Source organism: Electrona antarctica (genome assembly GCF_951216825.1).
Source record: "Electrona antarctica genome assembly, chromosome: 24".
Taxonomy (NCBI): Eukaryota; Metazoa; Chordata; class Actinopteri; order Myctophiformes; family Myctophidae; genus Electrona; species Electrona antarctica.
The window spans coordinates 4,304,689-4,331,182 of NC_136803.1; the positions used below are offsets into that span (position 1 = coordinate 4,304,689).

The 26,494-nt window shown below is 44.6% G+C and overlaps 1 protein-coding gene across 2 annotated transcripts in view; it reads right to left on the bottom strand.

Annotated features, from left to right (window-relative positions):
• Positions 1–26,494, bottom strand: part of LOC306917274 (receptor-type tyrosine-protein phosphatase-like N) — a 60,293-nt gene that overhangs the window by 17,424 nt on the left and 16,375 nt on the right. Inside the window, exons 2-7 of one of the 2 annotated variants that reach the window (XM_079495415.1) lie at positions 25,754–25,804; positions 11,132–11,242; positions 7,923–8,031; positions 7,001–7,169; positions 1,104–1,301; positions 200–416 (exon numbers count right to left, since the gene is read on the bottom strand). In XM_079495415.1, the coding sequence (XP_079351541.1) occupies positions 200–416; positions 1,104–1,301; positions 7,001–7,169; positions 7,923–8,031; positions 11,132–11,242; positions 25,754–25,804 (855 nt within the window). Of the gene's footprint in view, positions 1–199; positions 417–1,103; positions 1,305–7,000; positions 7,170–7,922; positions 8,032–11,131; positions 11,243–25,753; positions 25,805–26,494 lie in introns of both variants that reach the window. The other variant, XM_079495414.1, reaches the window with a different exon arrangement.

The window sequence follows — 26,494 nt, forward strand, 5'->3', positions numbered from 1 at the left end:
TGCCCACCATCTCTCTCTCTCTCTCTCTCTCTCTCTCCACTCTCTTCCTATATCTCCCCCATCTCTCTTCCTCTCCCCCTGCCTCTCTCTCTCTCTCTCTCTCTCTCTCTCTCTCTCTATCTCTGTGTCCCATATCTCCCCCCCCCCCTCTCTCTTCCTCTCCCCTCTGCCCCCCCTTCCCCCCTCCCTCTCCCCTCACCATCCAGTGCAGACAGAGACTCGAAGTCCTCCTGTGGCAGCGGCTTCGTCTTCTTCTTCTCCGGACGTTCTTCCTCTTGCTGCCGCTGCCTGCTGCCCATGGCCTGCTGGGAGACGTAGTCCTCGCCATAGTCCAGGGGGAAGTCTGGCTGCTGCTCCAGAAACAAATCCGAGGGGGTGGGGAGGAGACCGCTGGCCGCCCTGTGGTGCGAGAGGGGCTGCGTGGAGGAGTGGTGGGAGAGAATGTCCAAGTCTCAATACTTCTACTTCACTATATATCAGAGGCAAACATTGTATTTGTAACTCCACTGCGCTTATTTGAAAACTTTAGTTAACTAGTTACTATGTCGGTTTTTAATTGAATCAGCGATTTGAAAATAGTCGATCTACAAGCTCACAACGTGTCATTATGTGACACGTGGGCTTGTATATTTTTATAAACTGTAGACGAGACATTCAGCAAAATGAGCACTTTTGGTACATTTTACAAGAACACTTTTGTACTTTTACTCAAGCAAACTTTGAATACCAGACTTTTTACTTGTAACAGGTCTATTTCTACATTGCAGAATGGATACTTTTACTTAACTCCCTCATAGCCAGGTACCATAGGGGGCGGTAGGTGCTGGGTGCCAGAAAAATCAAAGAAAAAATCAAGACGGACGAGCTGTTGTGTCCGTCTAAAAGTTGTTTTTGATCGTGCAATCTCAAATCAGGGTCTTATTCAAGCCCTGAATGTCGCATTTTGAGCAGATTATGAGGATAATGCCCGGGGTGTATATATTATTTTGTGGATTAACGTGGATTAAACAAAACTCTGCCATACGTCTGAGGCACCCTGGACAAAGGTAGGTTTAACTTGGCTATACGCCCGTGGCATTCAAGCTGTTTTAATAAAAACCCACTGCTGAGGAGGAAGAAGGTGAGGAGGAGGTGGAGAGGAGGAAGGAGACCAGGTCCGCCAGTAGCTGCTGGTCCTGGTCCACCGAGCCGGTAACCCTGGACGCAGAGCGAGAGGAGGCAGGCAGGCCGGCGAGTCGAGCAGGGCTTCTGCTGTCGTACAGGGAGTTGAGAGAGCGCTCCTCCTCGTCCTGGTAGCCATACTGCTGAGGGGACAGAGGGACACGTTATGTCTGTGGTTCTTCTTAACAACCTGAGGCCGATTCTACGAATGCCTTCTAAAAGAGTAGTTTTCAAACTTTTGAATTGATTTGGCCGCGCACAACACAGACACACACAGCTGGGCATAGGAGGGGCTAGCGCCCCTCAAAAAATGTTTGAAAATAGCAGATGTATACAGTATGTTATTTTTGAATAGCCAACGCTAAAATCTAAAATATATACCCAGTGTTAATGGGATAGTTTCGAGGACCTGCAGTTGGATATGCATATATTTAAATTTTTGAGTGGTGTAAACCACTCCTACAACTGGCTTTGTTAGTCTGTGCAGAAAAAATGAGCATGGTTGCTATGTTCACCCTGTTCACCCGGGTGTGATTTCATTACGTCAGACATGATTTCATTACGTCAGACAGGCCATATAAGACCTTACACCACTCAGTTCACACGGGTGTGATTTTAATGTATTCTTTTCACTTCTGGGACCCCAATATATACCAATATATACTACACTTTTTGGGTTAGGGTTAGAGTTGTGAGCTTGTACATTGGCTATTTGTGGATATTTTTAAAGTAGGGCTCTAGTGGTTAAAAATAAATCTCACTGCTGTGACTCCACCCATGTTTGTGCAAGACCGACGTCGTATTTGATGACGCAAGATTCGAGGGGGCTCAGCTTAAAAGATGACCTCCACACAGCGTGGGGACCACTACAGCGCATAGGAGAGAGGCTTACCCAGCGACCTAAGAAATAAAACATTAGAGCAGAGGCAGTGCTACAAACCAGTACAACCTATTATTCCGCCTCTAATCGCACCATAAACATTCCAAGATCATAAAAGTCACTGGTTAGGTTCCTTCTGGAGACCCTGTGCAGCAGAACAGTTCAAGTGTTTCATACTATACACGTTTATCCTCATCGGTGTAGTAATGGCCTCCCACAGCGGTCTCCTGTCCGAAGAGAACTTCCTGTGTTCCATCTGCCTGGACGTGTTCACCGATCCCATCACCACCCCGTGTGGACACAACTTCTGCAAAAGCTGCATCACGCGTTACTGGGATACGAACGCGTGTCGGTGTCCACTGTGTAACAGAGTGTTCTATAGGAGGCCGGAAGTGACGGTTAACACTTTTATCTCCGACATGGTCGATCGGTTCAGGAGTCACAAGTTGAAGGAGCAATACGAGGGCAAGACAGAGGCCGAGGTTCAGCAGATGATCCGGGAGAGGGAGGTGAGGATCCAGGAGGTCACGCTCTCGGTAGAGAGCTGCAAGAACGTCGCCGACGGAGAGATCGCGAGCAGCGTGCAGGTCTTCACCGCGCTGATGAGCTGCATCGAGAGGAGCCAGGCCGAGCTCATCCACGCGATCGAGGAGAAGCAGAAGACGACGGAGAAGCAGGCCGAGGGCATCATCAAAGATCTGCAGCAGGAGATCGCTGAGCTGAAGAGGAGAATCTCCGAGCTGAAGCAGCTCTCGCAGGTCGAAGACCGCATCCACCACGTACAGAAGGTCGCGTCCGTCATTACCCTCCCGCCCACCAAGGACTGGATGAAGGTCAGCGTCCATCCGTCGTCGTACGTGGGGACCGTGAGGACGGCCGTGGCTCAGCTGGAGAAGGCGCTCAGTCAGGAGATGGAGAAGCTGTGTAACGCTGAGCTGAGGAGGATCCAGCAATATGCAGGGGATGCCGCTCCCGACTTCAGCACATACAAATAGGACGATCAAGCTGGAGGACATTCCAGGACATCCAGCACTTGATGTCAGAGAGACATGGCAGGATATGGGACACATTGCATTACAATGAGAAATTCATGAATATGGTTTCATATGGATAATAACACTTTTCACATTGTATTAATTTATAATACCAGGCCCATCGAACGATGAGCCTTGCATTTACATAATCAATCTATCTAATAATTTAGCGATCGCTGTCTGTCTGTCTGTCCACTTCCGGGTCACCAGTGAAATGCATGTTGGGACAGCTTCCGGGTCACCAGTGAAATGCGTGTTGGGACGGACACAGATTAATACTGGGACACACTTTTCCGCGTAACAGACCCACACGGGGAAAACAACTCGGACCCTGATACTACTAGCTACTCTTGCGTAAGTCGACATAACTTCTTCTTTGGGGAAGCATCGCGGCCAACGCGGGGGGTTGCGTGGCACAGGCACTTTCAGGTGCCAGCTCTTATGATCATCCAACAGATATGAAAGTGCACAGGATTGTAACTGTTGCCATGGCAATTCTCCGTCCGGGTGGACTTAAACCCTGTTGTTGTTAGACCATCTGTAAACAATTCCCCCCCCTATCAGTAATGTGATCTGTTACATTGCATTACCCACACTGAACATCATTTGCTGTTCATATATTCAGAACGGGTAAGGATTAGTATCAGTAATGATCTAATACGGAGATGGTGTGCGTGTGTGTGTGCGCGCGTGCCTGGTCTTGAGGTGACAGGCTGGCTACATCAGGGGTTCTCAACGTTTTTGGCCGGGGACCCACGGAAATGCTTTGGCAATGTCTCGGGACCCCCGCCCCGCCCCCTCCCGACCCCCAATATAAATTGACTGCTACAATAACCTTAAACCATTTTGGGCGGGAACCCCTTTTGGTGTTTTAAGCATTGTTATAATTTAGCTATTGAAAAATAGCAGATCTACAAGCTCATAGCGCGCCACCGAGTGGCGCGCTATGAGCTTGTAGGTCTGCTATTTTTGAAAAATCGTGAAAATAAAATTTAAAAAAAAATCTTTTTTTTCTTTTTTTTTTGAAAATAATTTGGGGACCCCCTAAAATAATTTGGCGACCCCCCGAGGCGTCGCGACCCACGGGTTGAGAACCCCTGGGCTACATGACAGAGATCCTGATAGAGCTCTATACACAATATTATTATATATGTTTTGATCGATTGTGTTCTAATAATGGAACTAATAGTATACTTTTAAGTTATTAGTTATCTGTATCACAATGACAACTCACCTTTCAAGGTTATACAGAAAGAAATACCACAACTTTTTTTTTAATGTATACTTTCAAATATATAAATGTTACATTACCATTAAAATCCTAAGTGTTTTGCCGATTATTTTGGGGCCCACTAGTAATATATCCACGGCCCACCGGTGGGCTCCGGGTTGACAATGGCTGTGGTCATATATATATTATATCATAGACTGTCCCATCATTACGTCTTGTTTTTGAGTGGTGCAAACCACTCCAACAACCGGCTTTGTTTGTACCCGTGTGTGTACCTGTACGTGGGGCCCAAAATAATGAGCATGGTTACTATGGTCACTGACATTACGTCAGACCACAGCTGATCAGGCTATATAAGACCTTGCACCACTCAGTTCACACGGGTGTGATTTTTTACGCTGTGGTTCCGAAAGAGGTTAGCCACCTTTAAGAGCTAATAGCTAAATATATACAGAATATATACCTAGACATTGGGCTTTTGGAGTCTTCAGCCACAGGCCCTGAGCCTCTCTGCTATGCTGTACATCAGGGGTTCTCAACCCGTGGGTCGCGACCCCTCGGGGGGTCGCCAAATTATTTTAGGGGGTCCCCAAATTATTTAAAAAAAAAGAAGAAAAAAAAAAAGTTTTTTTTTTAAATTTTATTTTCACGATTTTTAAAAAATAGCAGACCTACAAGCTCGTAGCGCGCCACTCGGTGGCGCGCTATGAGCTTGTAGATCTGCTATTTTTCAATAGCTAAATTATAACAATGCTTAAAACACCAAAAGGGGTTCCCGCCCAAAATGGTTTAAGGTTATTGTAGCAGTCAATTTATATTGGGGGTCGGGAGGGGGCGGGGCGGGGGTCCCGAGACATTGCCAAAGCATTTCCGGGGGTCCCCGGCCAAAAACGTTGAGAACCCCTGCTGTACATGTAGGTTTGGGTATCAATTGGTTTTTTTATCTGATAATGGTACCAGAACCGATGATATGAATGGCATTTTTTTTGTTTAGTCTTTTTGTTTGCCAGTGCTGCCTTACGTTGTGCTGATCCTAGATCAGCCTAAAACCTTCATGTTACACAGCACTACAATACAATATCTATTTACGTTGTGCTGATCCTAGATCAGCCTAAAACCTTCATGTTACACAGCACTACAATACAATATCTATTTGATTTTTTCCACAATAACCATTCCACATAAATTAGTTCACTACTTGTTTATTATTTTAGGTGAGAACCTTAATAATCTTACCTTTGTACCTGTTTTATTGTGCGACAGTGCAAATAAATAAATCAAATTAAAATAATGACCACTTCTCTAAATAGTAGAAAGTGCTTTGGAACCAGAAGTATATATTTTTCTTTCATTTTTGTATGTATGTATTTCCACACATGACTTTAATAACCCATTAAAAACGGGAAAGTGTCATTTTAGATTTCCACCGTTGGCAAAGCAATAATCACACCCCGTGTGAAGTGAGCAGTGCCTTGTATTATTTAATCGTTACGTCACTGCAAATAGACACAGTGACCACAGTAACAGTGCTGAAAAAGACACCCAAACACACACAGTCAAATGTTGGCGCTGCTAGCACCTCTCGAAAATAGCAGATATACAAGCTCTTTGCAAAATCTTGAAAGTGTTTGAAAATGTTTCGAGACAACTCTTCTCTTTTGGGGTCCCTGGCACAAAACATGGGATCCGCGGCCAAATATATATATATATATATATATATATATATATAAATAAATAAATGTGGGGTTCCTTGGCACGAAAACGTTTGAGAACGAAAGCAGAATCGGCCTCATGTCTTAAAGCAGGGGTTCTCAACCCGTGGGTCGCGACCCCTCGGGGGGTCGCCAAATTATTTTAGGGGGTCCCCAAATTATTTTCCAAAAAAAATTAAAAAAAAAGATTTCTTTAAAAATTTAATTTTCACGATTTTTCAAAAATAGCAGACCTACAAGCTCGTAGCGCGCCACTCGGTGGCGCGCTATGAGCTTGTAGATCTGCTATTTTTCAATAGCTAAATTATAACAATGCTTAAAACACCAAAAGGGGTTCCCGCCCAAAATGGTTTAAGGTTATTGTAGCAGTCAATTTATATTGGGGGTCGGGGGGGGGCGGGGCGGGGGTCCCGAGACATTGCCAAAGCATTTCCGGGGGTCCCCGGCCAAAAACGTTAAGAACCCATGTCTTAAAGGACCACTTCACCACTTTTCAACCTATCTTCATATAATAGGTCCTCACTAATAATCGTGAAAAAATGGCGCAATTTTTTTCTACATAGGAGGGCTGAGGGCAGTTCAGAAACCGTCTTCCAGTGACATCATCGATGGAGAATACAAGCTAATAGAAACTGCAGGCTTTCTAATCCTGAAAAGTTGCGCTTTTCGCAATGCGAAAATGGAAGCCATTGTTCTTACAATAATGAAAATCTAAACATTTTTGTAAAAAAATCTTGTTTAAAAAAGATCTGCCTAATGATGATGTCAATGGAAGACGGTTTCTAAACTGCCCACAGCCCTCCTATGAGACACAGACTGAGTAGAAAAAAATCGTGCCATTTTATCATGATTATTAGTGAGGACCTATTATATGAAGATAGGTTGAAAAGTGGTGAAGTGGTCCTTTAATGGAGTCAAAAGGCGAAATACACCATCTCTGGTGTAGGTCTGATGATGTGTGGTACGTGTGACATCTCCTGACCTGGCGGTAGGTGTACGGCTCCAGCAGAGGGCGCTGCTGCTGCATGTGAACAGAGGATCGGGGTGGATCGTCCAGCATCATGTAGTCCAGGTACTGTTGCATCAGCTCTGGGTCGGCCTGCTCGGCACTCCCCTGGGCCCTCGGGTTGGTGGCCGGATACCCTGGAGCTCTGACAGAATAGGAACATGAGATGAATTGAGTATATGAAGCACCCCAATGGAAACACGCCAATAACAGGCTTACTTGGGTTTAGCCTGGGCAGCATTCCTGTTTGGGTTTATGATCCGGTCGGGAGCGGATGCTATCGTTACGTCATGTTGTAGTCATTGTTTTGTAGTCATCAGGATGCTATCGTTACGTCATGTTGTAGTCATTGTTTTGTAGTCATCAGGATGATATCGTTACGTCATGTTGTAGTCATTGTTTTGTAGTCATCAGGATGATATCGTTACGTCATGTTGTAGTCATTGTTTTGTAGTCATCAGACCGGAACCCTCTAAACCAGAACTTCCTTTCCCTCGAACCGGAAGAATAATACCATCCCAATAAAAGCGTGACTTGCATTGCGCCGCATCGAGGCTTTCCTCCGAGGTGTGTGTGTGTGTGTGTGTGTGTGTGTGTGTGTGTGTGTGTGTGTGTGTGTGTGTGTGTGTGTGTGTGTGTGTGTGTGTGTATATATATAAAAAAATCACACCCATGTGGAGTGAGCGGCGCTCTTATCATTTTACAACATCATTTACAACATAATGTTTGTTTAAGCAATGGGTGCTAATGTTTGTGTTAGTCCTCAAAACAAACATTACATTTCTCTTTATTGTCTATGGCGTTTTCCTAATGGCACCAATATGATGTTTTGATTGTGTGCAAATCAGTCCATTATAGATTGTTTCTCATTCTGGAGTGAAGCTGTGGGTTCTCTTACTGTTTCAATGTCCTCTCGTGTCGCTTGGAGGCGGAGCTAGTGACTTGCGGGACCTGACTCAGCTCTCGTCCAATGATCAGCTGGGTGATGTCATCCTGCCAGGTCAGGCCTGCTCATCCATAGGGTGACAGAGATGTCAATTAGACATAATAGAACTTTTCACTTCCGGTTCATTTCCTGTTTATCGAGCTAGCCTAGCCTAGCAACCGAGAGCTATTCATATGGTGGTGAAGAGCACACTCTTACTTGATCAATAAAAATCATTACGTTACGGAATATTCCGTCAATGGCGGTGAATGGCCACTTCACCACTTTTCAACCTATCTTCATATTATAGAGTGTCGTAGTCCCGCCCCCCGACGAGCGGCCCGGAAGTGAATTTCCTATTCATTTTTCCCATAGACGTTTCAGAGCGCTCTATTGGTCCTCACTAATGATCATGTTAGAATAGCACTTTCTTTTCCTACTCGGTCTGTGTCTCATAGGAGGGCTGTGGGCAGTTCAGAAACCAGTCTGTGTCTCATAGGAGGGCTGTGGGCAGTTCAGAAACCAGTCTGTGTCTCATAGGAGGGCTGTGGGCAGTTCAGAAACCAGTCTGTGTCTCATAGGAGGGCTGTGGGCAGTTCAGAAACCAGTCTGTGTCTCATAGGAGGGCTGTGGGCAGTTCAGAAACCAGTCTGTGTCTCATAGGAGGGCTGTGGGCAGTTCAGAAACCAGTCTGTGTCTCATAGGAGGGCTGTGGGCAGTTCAGAAACCAGTCTGTGTCTCATAGGAGGGCTGTGGGCAGTTCAGAAACCAGTCTGTGTCTCATAGGAGGGCTGTGGGCAGTTCAGAAACCAGTCTGTGTCTCATAGGAGGGCTGTGGGCAGTTCAGAAACCAGTCTGTGTCTCATAGGAGGGCTGTGGGCAGTTCAGAAACCCGTCTGTGTCTCATAGGAGGGCTGTGGGCAGTTCAGAAACCAGTCTGTGTCTCATAGGAGGGCTGTGGGCAGTTCAGAAACCAGTCTGTGTCTCATAGGAGGGCTGTGGGCAGTTCAGAAACCTGTCTGTGTCTCATAGGAGGGCTGTGGGCAGTTCAGAAACCTGTCTGTGTCTCATAGGAGGGCTGTGGGCAGTTCAGAAACCTGTCTGTGTCTCATAGGAGGGCTGTGGGCAGTTCAGAAACCCGTCCACCAGTGACATCATGGATGGGGAATCCAAGCTAATAGAAACTGCAGGCTTTCTATTCCTGAAAAGTTGCAATGCGAAAATGGAAGCCATCATTCTCACGATAATACAAATCTTTAAAAAAAGAAAAAAAGAAAAAATCACACTTGTGTGAAGTGAGTGGTGCAACTCTGTGTGGGGGTCCCCGGGGGGTCCCCGGAAGTTCCAGACCCACATGAACGTGGCCAGGGTGCCGGCAAGCCGCCCGCATCCGAAACGGTTGAGAAATGACAGAGTTATCGTGTGGGGGTCTCCAGGGGGTCCCTCTACTTTACTGTCACTGTACTGTAACACCCCAAATCATCATCATATATACAGTTGTATGTGTGTGTGTGTGTGTGTGTGTGTGTGTGTGTGTGTGTGTGTGTGTGTGTGTGTGTGTGTGTGTGTGTGTGTGTGTGTGTGTGTGTGTGTGTGTGTGTGTGTGTGCGTGCGTGCGTGCGTGCGTGCGTGCGTGCGTGCGTGCGTGCGTGCGTGCGTGCGTGCGTGCGTGCGTGCGTGCGTGCGTGCGTGCGTGCGTGCGTGCGTGTGTGCGTGTGTGTGTGTGCGTGTGTGTGTTAGGCTGCGCAACAGTGACACTTGGTTGTGAAAACCAACCAAACGCTATTTTCAGACCCAGCCAGCCAGGGACCCAGGGGGACCCACATAGCTGTCTATAGGAGTGGTTGTCACTCTCAAAAAAGTCTGCCTAACGATGATGTCACTGTTGGACGGTGAACTGTCCACAGCCCTCCTATGAGAAGATAGGTTGAAAAGTGGTCCTTTAATGTCAATGGTGTAGAGGAGATGAACCATATTCAGCTTTTGAGCTTGTCCAATGAGTCACTCTGTCTGAATGTGATGAGGGGGAAAAAAGATAATATTTGATGTAATTACTGCTGTGGCTGACCTTTGTAAGGGGTCTGTTGCCATGGTGACCTGAGAACTCAATTTAGTCCAGAGAAAAAGGAGTGGAGTAACTGTTTGAGATCTGGACACTCAGACAAGATGCTTTTTTTAAGGTTTGAATTTGAGTTCAGAAGCTATGTAACTTTCTTTCTTTTTTTTAATAAAATGTAAATGTTTGTTAATCTGTATGATAGAGTAGGCCTACAGTATATGTTAATACAATATAACTTACACTTATTGGGGTGGTTCATCATCATCATTATTCACGGAAGTTATGCGGGAACACCTACTGAGTGGCAAAAAAAACTACTTTCTGGCAGAAAAGTCCAAACAGAAAAGTCCTATCTGATTGCATTAAACAACATTAAACTCACTTTGCCACTCGACTTGCCACTCACTTTATGGATGTGACATACCTCTATTGTATCTCCCTGCTCTTCTATTGAGACCTTTAGACCGTGTCAAAGGTCATGTCTCACTTAGACACGAATTTTGACCTGATGGTCAAGATTCTATTCATACTGTTCTGTCGCCTCACAGCTAGAAGGTCCTGGGTTCGATTCCCGCTGGGGACGCTGTGGGCACTGGGGGTTGTTCCCTCCTCCGCGTCATCAGTGCCCATACCCGAGGTGGGGTTGGCGAAAAGGCCTTTCTGTGTGGAGTTTGCATGTTCTCCCCGTGTCCCCTAGGGTAGGTACCCTCACAAAAAACATGCAGTAATCCTGGTCTCTAAACTACCTCCCCCTGGCCAGCCGGGGCGCCTGATGGAGGGGAAAGGAACTGGTCGGAATAACGTGTTCCTTCCACATGCTACGTCCGGCCGGGGAAACTCTCCCTGTCAGGTGAAAAGTAGCTTGGACTCCTCATGCATAGAAGGAAGCATGAGGTCAGTCCGTTGCCCCCCCAGGTTGGCAGTGGAAGTGTAGCGCCCAGGATTACATAACACACACAAAAATGAGTTACAAAATTGTGGGATAAAACAAAGATTCAATTCTAACATAAAAAAAGATTCTATTCATACCCTGAGCTAACAGGCAGGATCTATATCTCAATGGTAAAGTCATAGTGCAGCTTTATGGTATTTTCTATAATTCAAACCATGTACTGGCAGTCACCTTGTATCATCAGCTCTTTGAGGACCTCCTGGAGTTTGTGGAGAACAGGAACAGAGACCTGGTACTGAATCAGCTGCTCCTGGGGCCCACGGCACTGTCCAAACAACCCGTCTGCAAAGAGGAGAAGAGTCACTCCATGGACTATAGCACAGAAGGCATGCAGGGAAAATGAGCTCACACATGCTGAGCAGGCCCAATTCATCTCCATGTTGGATCAAGATGCCACGAGAAAAGATGAGGTGGGTGAGTCTTTCAGACAGTACCTTCATGATGCTCAGTGACATAATGGGTACAGTTGGAGGCCATCGATATTGTCCTTTTCTTTTTACTGAGGTTTGCGTGATCTGCGCAAAAGGACAGTTAACCCATTTTGGGCGGGAACCCCTTTTGGTGTTTTAAACATTATGTTATAATTTAGCTATTGAAAAATAGCAGATCTACAAGCTCATAGCGCGCCACCGAGTGGCGCGCTACGAGCTTGTAGGTCTGCTATTTTTGAAAAATCGTGAAAATATTTATTTCAGAAAACTGGAGGATTTAGAAGGATTTTGAGGTCAGGCCTAAATGGGTCAAATGATAAGGGACAATATCAGTGGCACCCAACTGTAGGTTTGTTTCCCTGCCCACATCCCTGGTTCTTTCTACAGGCAGGTGTTCGGGTGAATTTCACCCGTGTTTAGTGTTTACTGATAGAGATGTATTTATTTACCGGTATTTATTACTATTTTCTTTTTCACTGGACCATTGTCCCATGGAATGGGTCGTCCAAAAGAGAAGCTCCCAGCTCCATTCTTTTTTTTAATGAATATGTTAATAATTACGTCCTATGATTTTTTCGTTATTTTGTGAAAAGTCATGATGAAATATTCAAGTTGCTATGTATTGCTGTACTGTAAAATATACCTGTGCTTAGTGATGGTGTGACAACATGTATGTTTATTGTTCTAGGGTTAACCCATTGATGCCTGATGCAACGTATACGTTGTTCTACCCTTGATGCCGGCGCGCTCCCTGCGTCTCATCAGCTATTGCTATACATGTAGCAACATAACTATTTAAAAAATAATTAATCAGAATTTGAAGGTTTTTAGAAACCTTAGGTCAGGCCCTAGAATGCGTTTCCAGATTCGGCCTCAGGCATCAATGGGTTAAGACCTGCATGAGGCCAATTCTACAGTATTCTAAATCCTAACAGTTTTCTGAAAAACGTATGTTTCTATGTCAGTGGTTCTCAAACTTTTTCATGTCAAGGACCCTGCCTGAAGGAGGTCCGGAGGGACCCAAATATTGCATTAAAAAGAAAAATACTCTTGTACTGAGCAAATATACAGTGTGTGGGTGCATTCTATTCCTTTCATTGATGTCAAGGACCCCCAAAATGATTTGCCCGCAGATCCCCATCTCAAAATATTTTGTTCTAGGGACCACCAGAAGCAAGATCTGCACACTCAAAACCCACCTTCTCAGACTTGGTTTCCCTACATAAATCCCCCCCCTTCTACACTTTGTTTGTCTACCTTTGGTTTCTAGTTTTTAACCTTTTGAACCTTTTAACTAGTTTTAAAACTTTGAGTACCTTGAAAATAAATGTATCTGATTATTATTATTAAAAGATTCCACCCGTGTGAAGTGAGGGGTGATCTTATCATTATACATCATCTCAAGAACAACTGAATTTATGAGATTGGTTAGCCGATTTGCTCGTCTACATATGACGTAGGCATTTAATGTTTGTGTTGCCACACATTTACGTCATATTTGGCGGACATTTGACCTAATTTCTCCTTTCATCGTCAATAGCAAATATTGAGATGTATGGGGACAAAATTTACATCATATTTGGCAGACATCTGACCTAATTTCTCCTTTCATCGTCAATGGCAAATATTGAGATGTATGGGGACAATATTTACGTCATATTTGGCGGACATTTGACCTAATTTCTCCTTTCATCGTCAATGGCAAATATTGAGATGTGTGGGGACAAATGCTGTATATAGGAGGCTCAAAAATTAGCTTTAACCAATATATTCAAAGATTTGCACACATTTTCAATTTCTTTCTAAAACAGCAGATCAGCGGATCTACAAGCTCTACAAAAATAGCAGATATACAGATACACAAGCTTGTATATCTGCTATTGTTTGGATAGCCAAAGCATAAAATAACGGTTAAAGTAATAATGACAAAGATGCCTTCCGAGTTGTAATGGGTTAGGTTTGCAGACAGTGCATTTAAGGCCTCGTTAACAAAGATAATGCACATTTGAGAGTTCAGTGGCTCAAAAATGACACAGGTCTGCAGAGATGTGGAGAAAACAGTCAGAGAGATGAGTCATCCCTCCCCATTCCTCCATTCCAGAGCATTCTTCTCTAATCATAATTATTCTCGCACGGGTGGGCGAGCGCATGACGTGTGCACTGTGCCACAAACCACCAGAACGACACAGGCCTAATGTCTGACCCTTGACCGTGAGGGGGTCCGCTGGCTCCCTTATATATATACAGTATTGTGTGTGTGTGTGTGTGTGTGTGTGTGTGTGGGGGGGGGGGGGGGCGGATACATTTACTCAAGGAGCCTACTGTAATTAACACATTTTGTGCCCAAAACGTCCACAGACGTCCTAGGAATTACTGCATGTAGTGCCCAGGACGTCTTGTTTTTTGTTTTTCTTTCAAAATGTCAAAAAGTGGGTCTAAAGGTGGGCACCCTGGGTCGCCATTTTGAAAGAATAAAAGGGCACATAATGTGTTAAGTAAGACTTATTGCTATTTCCACCATGCTCCACTTCACTCTGTCACATCTGGATCAGGCAGACACCTATGCCAGGATCGTTTTTTTAAGACTTCAGCTCTACCTTCAACACTATCATACCACAGCAGCTGGTGGAGAAGCTGAGGGTGTTGAAGGTGGACACTGGTACCTGCAATTGGATCCTGGATTTCCTGACACAGAGGAGGCAAACAGTCAACAAAACAGGCAACAAAACATCTAAAGCCATTGAAGTGAACACAGGATCTCCCCTATTGTTCACTCTACTCACACATGACTGCAAGGCCAGGTTCAAAAGCAACGACATACCGTAATAAAGTTTGCTGATGACACCACCGTGGTCGGCCTCATAACCAAAGGGGAGAGGAGGTCCAACATTGGGCAGCTTGGTGTAAGGCGCACAATCTTTCCCTCAACACTAAAAAGACCAAGGAAATGATTGTCGACTTCAGGACGAGAACTAGGCCACAACACCATCCTATGACCATCGATGGCTCAGCCGTAGAGAGGGTAGCAAGCACAACATTCTTGGGAGTGCTGCTGACGGACAACCTGGCCCCGAGCAGCAACACCACTGCCATCATTAAAAAGGCCCAGCAGCGTCTCTATCCTCTCCGTCAGCTGAAGAGAGTCGACCTGCCTGTCCCAGCCCTGACCATGTTCTATAGAGAGTCGACCTGCCTGTCCCAGCCCTGACCATGTTCTATAGAGAGTCGACCTGCCTGTCCCAGCCCTGACCATGTTCTATAGAGAGTCGACCTGCCTGTCCCAGCCCTGACCATGTTCTATAGAGAGTCGACCTGCCTGTCCCAGCCCTGACCATGTTCTATAGAGAGTCGACCTGCCTGTCCCAGCCCTGACCATGTTCTATAGAGAGTCGACCTGCCTGTCCCAGCCCTGACCATGTTCTATAGAGAGTCGACCTGCCTGTCCCAGCCCTGACCATGTTCTATAGAGAGTCGACCTGCCTGTCCCAGCCCTGACCATGTTCTATAGAGGCACTGTTGAGAGCATTCTCACCTACTGCTTTACCTCCTGGTATGGAAACAGCACAGCTGAGGAGAGAAAACAGCTGGACAGGACGGTGAGAACAGTTAGCAAGATCATCGGTACCTCGCTGCCCTCCCTGGCAGACCAGCAGAGATGCATGAGGAGAGCAACTGGCATCATTGAGGATCCAATGAAAAAGGAAGGGATGTCCGCACACGCACACTGAGTTGTAGCTCCCAGGAAGATGTATTTATTTATTAACAAATAAATCAATCTTCCTGGGAGCTACAACTCAGTGTGCGGACATCCCTTCCTTTTTCAATGTACGTATATTTTTGACCAGCACCTGCAGAATGTCTTGAGATGTGCGTGCTTCCTGTCGGATCCTATCATTGAGGATCCCCCCACCCCTCTCACAGCCTGATCTCCCTTATGCCATCTGGGAAACGGACCAAACGGTACAGGAGCATCAGTGCCAGGACGGAAAGGATGCGGAACAGTTTCTTTCCCCAGGCGATCAGACTTTTGAGGACATGAACTCTATGTTCAGTTTTTAAATGTTTTATTTTATTTATCTGGCTGTGCTTTATGGATTCCTGTGGTTTTTTAGGACTTATTTATATTCAGAGTATTGTCTTGCACTTGATATATTTATTCTTGTATGAGTCTGTGTTGTCTTTTAACTAGGAGAAACATAATTTCGTTTTTTTTTCTGCTGCTGCAGTTGGAAAGAATGACAAATAAAGCAATCTTGAATCTTGAGGTATAATTAATTGTGGTACTTTATGTACATTACACTTTATATACATTTTGATACCAATACTTTTGCACTTTTACGCAAGTAAATTCCAGACTTGTAACAGAGTATTCTTTACATTGCGGTATTGACACTTTTTCTTAGGTAAAAAAATCGGAGTACTCAACTCAGTTATTCTGAGATCGACTTTATCTTATGATGAAACACCTCTATCCCGATGGGACCTTACGGGTACATTTGGTTCCATTTGTACACTCTCATAGTTAACACTCCCATCGCCCAGGAAAGTTCTTTGTCCTTTCTATTAGTAACGCCCGACGCCCAGGACGAAGTCTTGTCCAAAAGACGAAGTTTATTGATATGAGAACGGATCGCATGGCTCCACAGCCTGGGAGCACCTGTTGGGCAATCCTCAGTGACGCGCAAGAGTGAGATGTCATCGAAAAACTCCCTCCCCTGTTTAGCTGATGAAAACGAAAATCTTAAAACGTTAATTATGAAAAAAGATCCTGTGTTAGACGGCGCTCCGCGGTCCAGTCGCTAGTCGCGATAGATTTATTCTTGTCTCCCGTTGTTGTCGATCGACTCTAGAGTGGTGTGGCTATTGTTAGCTGCTACACACACACACATCAACAACAACTTCCGGTCCGTCCGGAAAAGGGGCCCGTGTTTATAAATCGAATGGGCGCTATAATGTAATGGATGAAATAACCCTGAGCGATTAAAGTGTTAAGGGGGTCCTTGCAAATGAAACATTTGAGAAGCATAAGTACTAGTTGGATTCCGAATGTGCCATAGTGTCGTAGTAGATAAGTGCCGTAGAAGAAAACCTGGAGACTTGACGTTAAGTAATTGGGTTTTATCAAAATAAGAACATTATAATGCTGTGTAAAAAAAGAAAGTGCAATTGCAAATTGCAACGGACAAGACCAAGTCTTGCTGCACGGACACATTTTGTCCGTGTGTACGGACATAGTGATGACCCCTTGGGATGACAATTAACCCCTTTTGGGGCGGGAACCCCTTTTGGTGTTAGCATTATGTTATGCTTTAGCTATTGAAAAATAGCAGATCTACAAGCTCATAGCGCGCCACCGAGTGGCGCGCTATGAGCTTGTAGGTCTGCTATTTTTGAAAAATCGAAGAACGACTGACATAGAAACATAGCTTTTTCAGAAAACTGTCAGGATGTAGAAGACATTTTTAGAATCTGATCTCAGGTCAGAATGGGTTAATGACCCCGTCTACAGGGCGCGAGGGGTCAATGCATGGCTTGATGAGAATGACAATGAGGTACTTATTGGGCAGAAACCAATTAATGCTCTAATTAGTCATACGAACACTATTAATATCTCAGAACACGACGTCTCGATGCGACACGTTGAGCTTGTAGATCTATAGCGGTGGGCGATATGGAAAAATATAATGTCACAATATGTTTTCAAGCAGTATCATGATACACGATGTTAAATCACGATTTTCTTTCATGCGTTTTTTTATGGTTATTTGTAAGCTACTTAAAAGTACAACCACCTACAAGGTGAAGAAAAAGGAGTAACAGACCATTTAGACCAAATTATTTTTGGCAAACGAAACTGTCGTTTAATTAAAGGTCATATAGACCAGGGGTTCACAACCCGTGGGTCGCGACCCCTCGGGGGGTCGCCAAATTATTTTAGGGGGTCCCCAAATTATTTTCCAAAAAAAAAAGAAAAAAAAAAAGATTTTTTTAAAATTTTATTTTCAAAAATAGCAGACCTACAAGCTCGTAGCGCGCCACTCGGTGGCGCGCTATGAGCTTGTAGATCTGCTATTTTTCAATAGCTAAATTATAACAATGCTTAAAACACCAAAAGGGGTTCCCGCCCAAAATGGTTTAAGGTTATTGTAGCAGTCAATTTATATTGGGGGTCGGGAGGGGGCGGGGCGGGGGTCCCGAGACATTGCCAAAGCATTTCCGGGGGTCCCCGGCCAAAAACGTTGAGAACCCCTGATATAGACAACCTTTAAGCCAATATATATAGTTTTTGCTTTTTTCCCCTCTAGCATCCCCTGTATGATGATGCTGCTGTGGTGTTTTCCTGCAGGCAGACAATACCGTTTAGGCCGACCAATCTGTGAAGAAATCACAGATGTGAAGCTTTTATGACATTTCTGAGGCCATTCATGTTTCTGGAAGATGCTTCTAAACTTGTATTATAAACTCTATTGCTAGTTTGATCACTTCAAATACCCTTCCATCCCGAAATGACTAGTGGCCGAAAATAGCCAATCTACAAGCTCGACTACACGAGCTTGTACGGTATAGATCTGCTATTTTCCCAGTGGGCAGCATGCTGTCACAGAAGACACGCTGCCCAGTGGGCAGCATGCTTTCACAGAAGACACGCTGCCCAGTGGGCAGCATGCGTTCACAGAAGACACGCTGCCCAGTGGGCAGCATGCGTTCACAGAAGACACGCTGCCCAGTGGGCAGCATGCGTTCACAGAAGACACGCTGCCTAGTGGGCAGCATGCGTTCACAGAAGACACGCTGGCTTCTATGGGAGCCAAATGACTGAAATCAGTCGTGGCGACTGAGAACTTTAATCCATGCAAATGGCCTTCGGAGTCACCAGCTCTCAACACTTCTCAGACCATTAGACAGCGCAGCGTTCTCCGCCACAGTCATAAAAAGAAAATGAGGGAATACAGAGACTCGTACAATCGATGCCAAGGTGCACTGAGGCGGCGGAAACCAACGGCATAAGCCCATCAATAAAGGAAGACACGTGCACACACACACACGCGCACTGTAGTCGCACAGCCCCCACACACACACACACACTGTAGTCGCACAGCCCACACACACACTGTAGTCGCACAGCCCCCACACACACACACACTGTAGTCGCCCCACACACACACACACACACACACACACACACACACACACACACACACACACACACACACACACACACACACACACACACACACACACACACACACACACACACACACACACACACACACACACACACACCTGGTGTGTAGCTCTTGGTGAGTCATCACCTTGCTCTCTCCTCCCCCCCAATCTTTCTTACACATGAGGGAGACACTCAGTCGTCAGGCAGTTGATGTCATTGTTGTCATAGAGACACAGAAGGTGAGCTGGGATTGGTCGAGCACCGCTGACGGAGAGAGGCCTTGTTTACGTTTGCTCTGACACTCTCCCCCTCCCACCCCCGCCCCCCTTTTCTCTCTCTCTTTCTCTCTCTCTCTCTCTCTCTCTCTCTCTCTCTCTCCAATCACTCGATATGTCTCTTTAATGCTCTCTGTTGTTGCCACTTTGCGTTGCTCTTTTATCTCTTCTACCGTCCTCTATTGCTCAAAGTCCTCTCTCCTTTTCACCCGTCAATTTTGTCGTCTCTGCCTCTCTAGCTCTCCTTCAATCTCTAAATTATCTCGTCTACTTACTCTCTCTCTGTCTCTCTGTCTCTCTTCAGCGCGATTCATACTTGTGAGAATAAATTAGCCATTAGACTGTCTGTGTCTATCTCTGACGATATCTCAATCTCTCTTTCTGTTTCTCTCTCTTTCAGTTTGATTCAGGAGTACAATGCCTACATTTTACATTCGTACAAACAGACTGCGCCGTCGTGCACACGCCCCCATAATGTGTACGTATACATAATCGAATGGCAAACATGTCACCTATAATCATCATGCGCTTGACCACAAATGCACGCAATTTCCACTTCATATTTGACCCTCCCACGCTTTCTATACAGGCAGAATGAACACGTGCGCGTGTGTGCAATATGCATGCTTATATAGCGTGACGTTCAAGGTGCGTGCGTGCCTGTGCACACACACACACACGCACGACATGCGCATCGTGATTGAACTCCTGGCATATCCATAACATCCCACAGGAAAGGCCTGTCCACGTCTGCAAACAGTAAACGCTGTTTCCATGCAACGGTGGTGTCCTGAGCTTTGATGTAATCACTCCCACGACAATAAGAGAACGTTTAGAAAATGTCACGTTTTAAACGTTTTCCGAAAGTAGACGATTTACAAGCTCACACAAGAGGACAGAAAGAAAACACACCATAGTGGACGTGTTCTCAGTGGGTTGGCTGATTGCCTTGGCAGTACACCTGACCCCCATCACTCAAACACAAACACACACCAGCAGCACATCAAGCATGTACAGTATGAACATGTATGAACAGACATAAGCACGTACTGTACGCACGCCAGTAGTGGAAAAGGTACTCACATTTTGTACTTGAGTAAAAGTATCAATGCATGCAATATAGGCATTATAGGGGTTAACAGCCTATAAGGCAAAATTCTCAAAACGTCATTCTGCTTGGGCTTGGGCTAAAAATAGCCATAGCCTTCATCACAAATGTGATGCCCACATCTGGGCAAGAATCTTTTCGGATTCCCCCGATAATTGATTATTATGCTTAATAAGGTTAATAAGCTATTTTTACCTTTTAATTTTAATTTAATGTTGTCTATATGATTGACTGTTCTCTTCTGTTCTGCTTTGCATTTAGTGTTGCACTTCGGTACAATGAGTTGTGTTTTAAATGTGCTATATGAATACATTTGATTTGATATGAAGAGTTATATTCACTCACTCTTTTTTGCATGGTTTATTCAACACATCTCTGTCTTTCTCTTATTCTGTTTTGTATAGGATCTCTCCCCCCCTTTTCCTTTCTCTCTCTTACGGTCTCCATTCTCTTTTCCCTGCTTCATTCTGTCTCCCAGCAGTTTTTTTGTTGATGAGAAATGACTCGACAGGCTGTACAGGGAGCCCACAGCGAACTGTCTGTTTGAGGCATGTTGGGGTTGTTGTTTACCACTTTACCCGATAGCAATACTGTTTCCTCCTGTCCTGGGGTGAGAGAACATTAAGAGACAACAGCAGCCCCTTGATGAAACCTTCACGGAGACAAACACTGGAGTTAATAGGGAGGGCAGTGTGGGAGAGACACACGGTGGACGGAAGTGATCTGATCCCACATGGTGCAACTACACACTACACTACACTACACTACAGAGTGTAACATTTTCTTTTTGTTTGTTTTTTGTGAGTCGTTCCACGAAACCGGTACGATTTGGATTTCTTTTTTTGACCCAAAATAAATTGCAAAAGTAATCGTTCATGTTTTCTTTATGATCCTTAGGTTCATCCAAATAACATATTAAAAATAGAGTATTATATAAATTGTGGATCATGGTAAATTCAGGGCACCATTAAAAACATATATGGCAAAACAAATCAAATTTTAATTATGCTTTAAGAAGCATGTAATGTGTCAAACTAGGGGGTCTTCATGATTCTGAATCCATTCCAAGCATTAGTTTTGCACGAAAAACACTCCTTGGGCTAAAAACAGCCAAAGCCTCTTGCCCAAATGTGATCCGGTCAGCACATTTGTGCAGTGTGCACATATTTAACTCACAGAAAAACATATTTTCCCATCTCAGGAATTAAATTAATATTTTTTTATATAGAATAATAACGGGATATACATATATATTCGGCCATTTGAGAACGGTACGAGCTCACAAGAATGCGCCGCAATGCCATCTTCGACTGGCACAGGACCGACCGTCTTTTGATAAAAGTCATAAACTCTGCAGAGAACACATTGCTGTAGTGTTACTGTATATCTGCCAGGATTGTTTGGCACATTAAAATGCCAGCAGCAGTAGTGTTTATATCCTCCGGTGAGATTTGGCCTTCAAAGCTTAAAGTTTAAACTTTAAAGCTTAAAGTTTCTATGTCAGTGGTGCTCAACCTTTTTCATGTCAAGGACCCCCAGAATTGTCTGAATTTGGCTGCGGACTCCCATCTGAAAATTCCAGGGACCCTCCCCAGAAGCAAAGATATGAGTTAAAAACGTTCGCTCTGAAAGAATATATTATAAAGATTTGCGCCACACATTAACGATTTTTCAAAAATAGCAGACCTACAAGCTCGTAGCGCGCCACTCGGTGGCGCGCTACGAGCTTGTAGATCTGCTATTTTTCAATAGCTAAATTATAACAATGTTTAAAACACCAAAAGGGGTTCCCGCCTAAAATGGCTTAAGTATAATGTGGACTGTACAGTGCAGAACATGCCAAAAAATACTAGAGCAGTGGTTTTCAACTGTTTTTCATATGAAGGTCCAGTATTAATTCTGCATTTGAGCCACGGACCACCATTTGATGCCTTTCAGACGCAAAACTTAGAATATTTTGTATGTCGTTGGATAAGATTTTGTCCACAATTCTATGCTGTATTGATGTGGTACCACAGGAGAGATAACAGGCAAATATTGATCAAAATAACAATTATTTTACATCCTCTAATTGTGGACTTCTTGTAAATTAAGTAATGCAAAGTCAAAGTCATACGATTTGTCACACACGTTACCGAAGTGAAATTTGACCCATGTCTTGGAGCAGTGAGCTGCAGCCGTGCCGTGCTCAGGAATCATTTGATTAGTAGATCATTTGATATGCAGATCTTTAACAATAATTTAACTCTTGAAAATGTACGATGAAACCAAATATGGGCCCATATGGGAACCATATGGATCCATATGTGTCAATTTGGTCCTACCAACTCTCCATCATTTAGCTGGGGACCACCTGGAAACCCCTCAAGTACCACTGGTGGTCCCCAGACCGCTGGTTGAGAACCACTGCTCTAGAGACTTGAACACTGCATCGACAAATCTGGGGTGTTTTATTTAACCACGTAAGCCCTCTGTACTTAGTAAACTAATATCAGCTAATTAGTTTACAAATTCCCCCATGAATAGGGATGCTGCAGTTCAAGCGATTAACTTTAAATTGTGTAAAAATGTGCCCGTAATTATCATCCCCATGATGTCGCTGTGTAAGCTGCGGATGACACCCATTGCTCAAGGGCACAGTGATACACGCACACACACACACACAATTAAACTACATAATACGTAACACACATTACAGTTCGGTTTATGTGATGGCACACATAATATTTCACTAATACTGTACTACGCCTGTGATAATGCACAAGAAAACATGTTTTTTTGAGAGACGTTAGTTCATGCGTAGGTGATCTTGCACTCATGGGGATGCATTGTTTGAGATATGGCAGCGTTTTCAGCACGGCTAAATATCTCATCCCAAAACCCACGTGGAGCACATCAGAAATCATATCTAATTCTGTTAGACACTCTGTTAGCACAGTATTTGATGTTGTTTTGATCCAGTGGCCCAAAACTAATGGTTTAATCGGCATATACATAATATGCTATACACACTCTTAACCCATTTTGGGCGGGAACCCCTTTTGGTGTTAGCATTATGTTATGCTTTAGCTGTTGAAAAATAGCAGATCTACAAGCTCATAGCGCGGCACCGAGTGCCGCGCTATGAACTTTTTGAAAAATCGTGAAAATGTGCCTCAAATCTTTGAATATATATTATTACAGAGTGAACATTTTAACTCAAATCTTTGGTCCCTGGAACAACATATTTTCAGATGGGGGGGGCACAGGCATAGTATATAATTTTTGGGGTTCTTGACATGAAATATTGAGCACCACTGATACAGAAACATAAGGGGTTTCAGAAAACTGTCGGGATTTTCAAGACATTTTTTTAATTTCGACGTCAAGCCAAAATGGGTGAAGCACGATCTATACTTTGTTAACCCATTAGGACCTGAGGCGATTCTACAATGTTTACGGTACTGAAAAACGTATGTCTCTAAATCAGTGGTTCTCATGGTAACGACACCCAACAGTATTTGTATTTGGCCACAGACCCATCTCAAAATAGTTGTGTTCCAGCCAGGGACCCCCAGAAGCAAAGAGTTTAGTTACAAATGTTACGCTTAAAAATCTACAAGCTCATATAGTGCGGCACGAAGTGACAGCTATATTTGGGCATGCCTGACAAAGAACTCCATATATGGGCATAAAAGGGACACAGCCATAAAATCTGCATGGGTGGGGCATTCATTTCCAACTTGCATCGTTCCAACTTCCAAGTAGGCTGTAGAGGCCCCACGGGCACCGCTCTAGTATGTCATAATATAAGAAACTAAAGTAAAATACCACATACAGTCAGTAATGACGTCATCACAATCATGTCTTTAAAATGAAGAGTCAGATATATGAAAGCATTTAGCATTTTTTCCCGCAACGTTAAAGTGTGTGGATTCCCACGGCCTTCCTGGGCTGGTCATCGATTTGACAAAACCAGGGACATCAACAGGCATCAGCTTCCTTGATAGCCAACCAATTGGCTTTGCAGACTGTTTTTCGCCACTGAATCGCACACTACATTACTACATTATCTTTCAGGGCAACATTATATCTGTCAAATTGAACAACAAATGTTGTGCTGGACGTTGCATCTGGACGGACAAGAGAGACACCATCAGGCTGCCGTTGCCTTGGGGAACCTGGTGTACACCTGCGGCGGGAACTGCTATGGCAGGCGTCACATCGACGTCCACGTCCTCAACACAGTGTCTCTGCGCTGGAAGAGGCTTCAGCCAAAATGTCCCCTTGAGGTGCCCACCAAGCGCCACGGCCACACAGCTGTGCTGATGGGACACATCATTTACATCTGGGGAGGGTTAAAGTACATGGGGGGCTCCTGCAACGAACTGTACGCGTTTCACGTGGACACAGAGAGGTGGTCCAAGCCTGAGGTGTCCGGGACCGTTCCCGAGAAGAGGATCAGCCACTCGGCCTGTGTCTTGGGGAAGGTCATGTATATCTATGGAGGATACACCCAACTGACGGGATACACCAATGACATCTACAAGCTGGACACCACAACGATGGTCTGGTCTTTAATCACCACCAGAGGAACTCTGGCACATGCTTCATCCCGTCACTCCGCCACCATCATTGGGACAAAGATGTTTGTATTCGGGGGCCAAGGGCACCAGGGGGACCACTACAAGAACATCAGTGTGTTTGATACAGAGACCAACTCCTGGCTGAGCACGCCTTCTGCACAGTGTCTTCCAGAACAACATTCAGCGTTTGCCTACAATGGAGAACTGTACATATTTGGTGCCTACAACTTTCCGGAATCGCCCTTCAACGATCTGTGGAAATTCAATTCGCAGAACCTCTCCTGGAAGAGGGTTGAGCCCAAGGGGAAAGGCCCGTTTTCCAGGATGTCTAGGGTGTGCTGTTGCATGGTGGGAGAACGCGTCGTCCTCTTCGGAGGGGACAACACACACGACGGCCTGTACGTCTTAGATTTACACCCTAGTCTGAAGACATTATGCAAGCTAGCGGTTATTCGGTACGAGCTGGAGCAGTCGGGACTCCCACACAACATCAGGTGGGAACTGGCAGCCATGACCAAACCACCGCAACAGAAGAAAATAACAGCCCGCAAAAAAGAAAAAAGGATTATGGCTGCCCGCCCAGCAATTGTCAGGGAAGGGCAGTCGGAAGCGGTAAGGGAGGAAATTGAGAAAGATGGAAAATAGCAAACAGAGGAAGAGAACTATGGAAGGCTGGATCATCAGAAACCGTTTGGATCAAAATGTTCATTAACCCATTCTGGGCGGGAACCCCTTTTGGTGTTTTAACTAAGCATTATGTTATACTTTAGCTATTGAAAAATAGCAGATCTACAAGCTCATAGCGCGCCACCGAGTGGCGCGCTACGAGCTTGTAGGTCTGCTATTTTTTTTAAATCGTGAAAATGCAGCACAAATCTTTGAATATATATTCTTTCAGAAGACTTTTTATTTTATTTCGACAGGCCTAAAATGGGTTAAACCATGAAAGCCCCCTAGGGGCCCCATCTCCCCCTATACATAGACCCTCTATAAGCACACACAATAAGCAGCCCCCACTTTGAGAAGTCGGTGCCTACTAAATGCTTAAATTGTAAATTGTAATTGGCAGGCACTCTGGAAATGACTGAAGTTTTATTCCTTTTTTTATTGTAAATTATTTGAATTGTATTATATACATCTGCTTGACCCAAGGAGGAATAGTCACTGTTGAGGCAGTGACAAATCATCTGAAATAAACAGTAGCTGGTGTACATTGTGAAGTCGGATGGAGATAATGTATACTGACCGTCGGAGCACAGCTGGTCCCTGCCACAGAGCTTCCTCTCAAACAGGCAGCCTGCAAACACAAAGAGAAGCTATATAAGAATCTATACAGAGATACAGAGATACAGACATAAAACCTTTTTTTTTTCCCTCAACACTTTGGTAAATGGTGCATTTATATAGCGTCTTTATCCAAGGCGCTTTACAGAGATTGTGCATTACATTCACCCATTCATACACCGATGGCAACAGAAACCAAGCAAGGCACCAACTAGCACATCGGGAGCAATTAGGGGTTCAGTGTCTTGCTCAAGGACACTTCGACAGTAACTCTGGGGGAGCCCGGGTTCGAACTGGCAACCTTTCGGTTTCCATCCAGGCACTCTACCCCTGAGCCACCGCCGCCACCACTTTCAACCTAAATATTCGTCTAAAAGACAATATCACTCACCACTTTTGGTTGGCCAATTTTAACACGTTTAAAAGTGTAATTACTATGTGGTTGTCGATAGGCAAACAGACTATTGCCCTGGTCTTTTTGAGGCGCATAGCCCCTCCAATATACAGGTTTAATGTTTGTCTTTAGTTCAATGTTTCTTTTGACAACGCCATCGACAATGAAGGGAAGATTGACGTCATAATGTGGCTCATTACATCATATTGTCCCTTTGTTAATGGCGTTTAATGTTCACCATTACTTCACCTAATCAACATGAGTTAGACTTTAATATATTAGCGCCCCTCACTTCACACGGGTGTGATT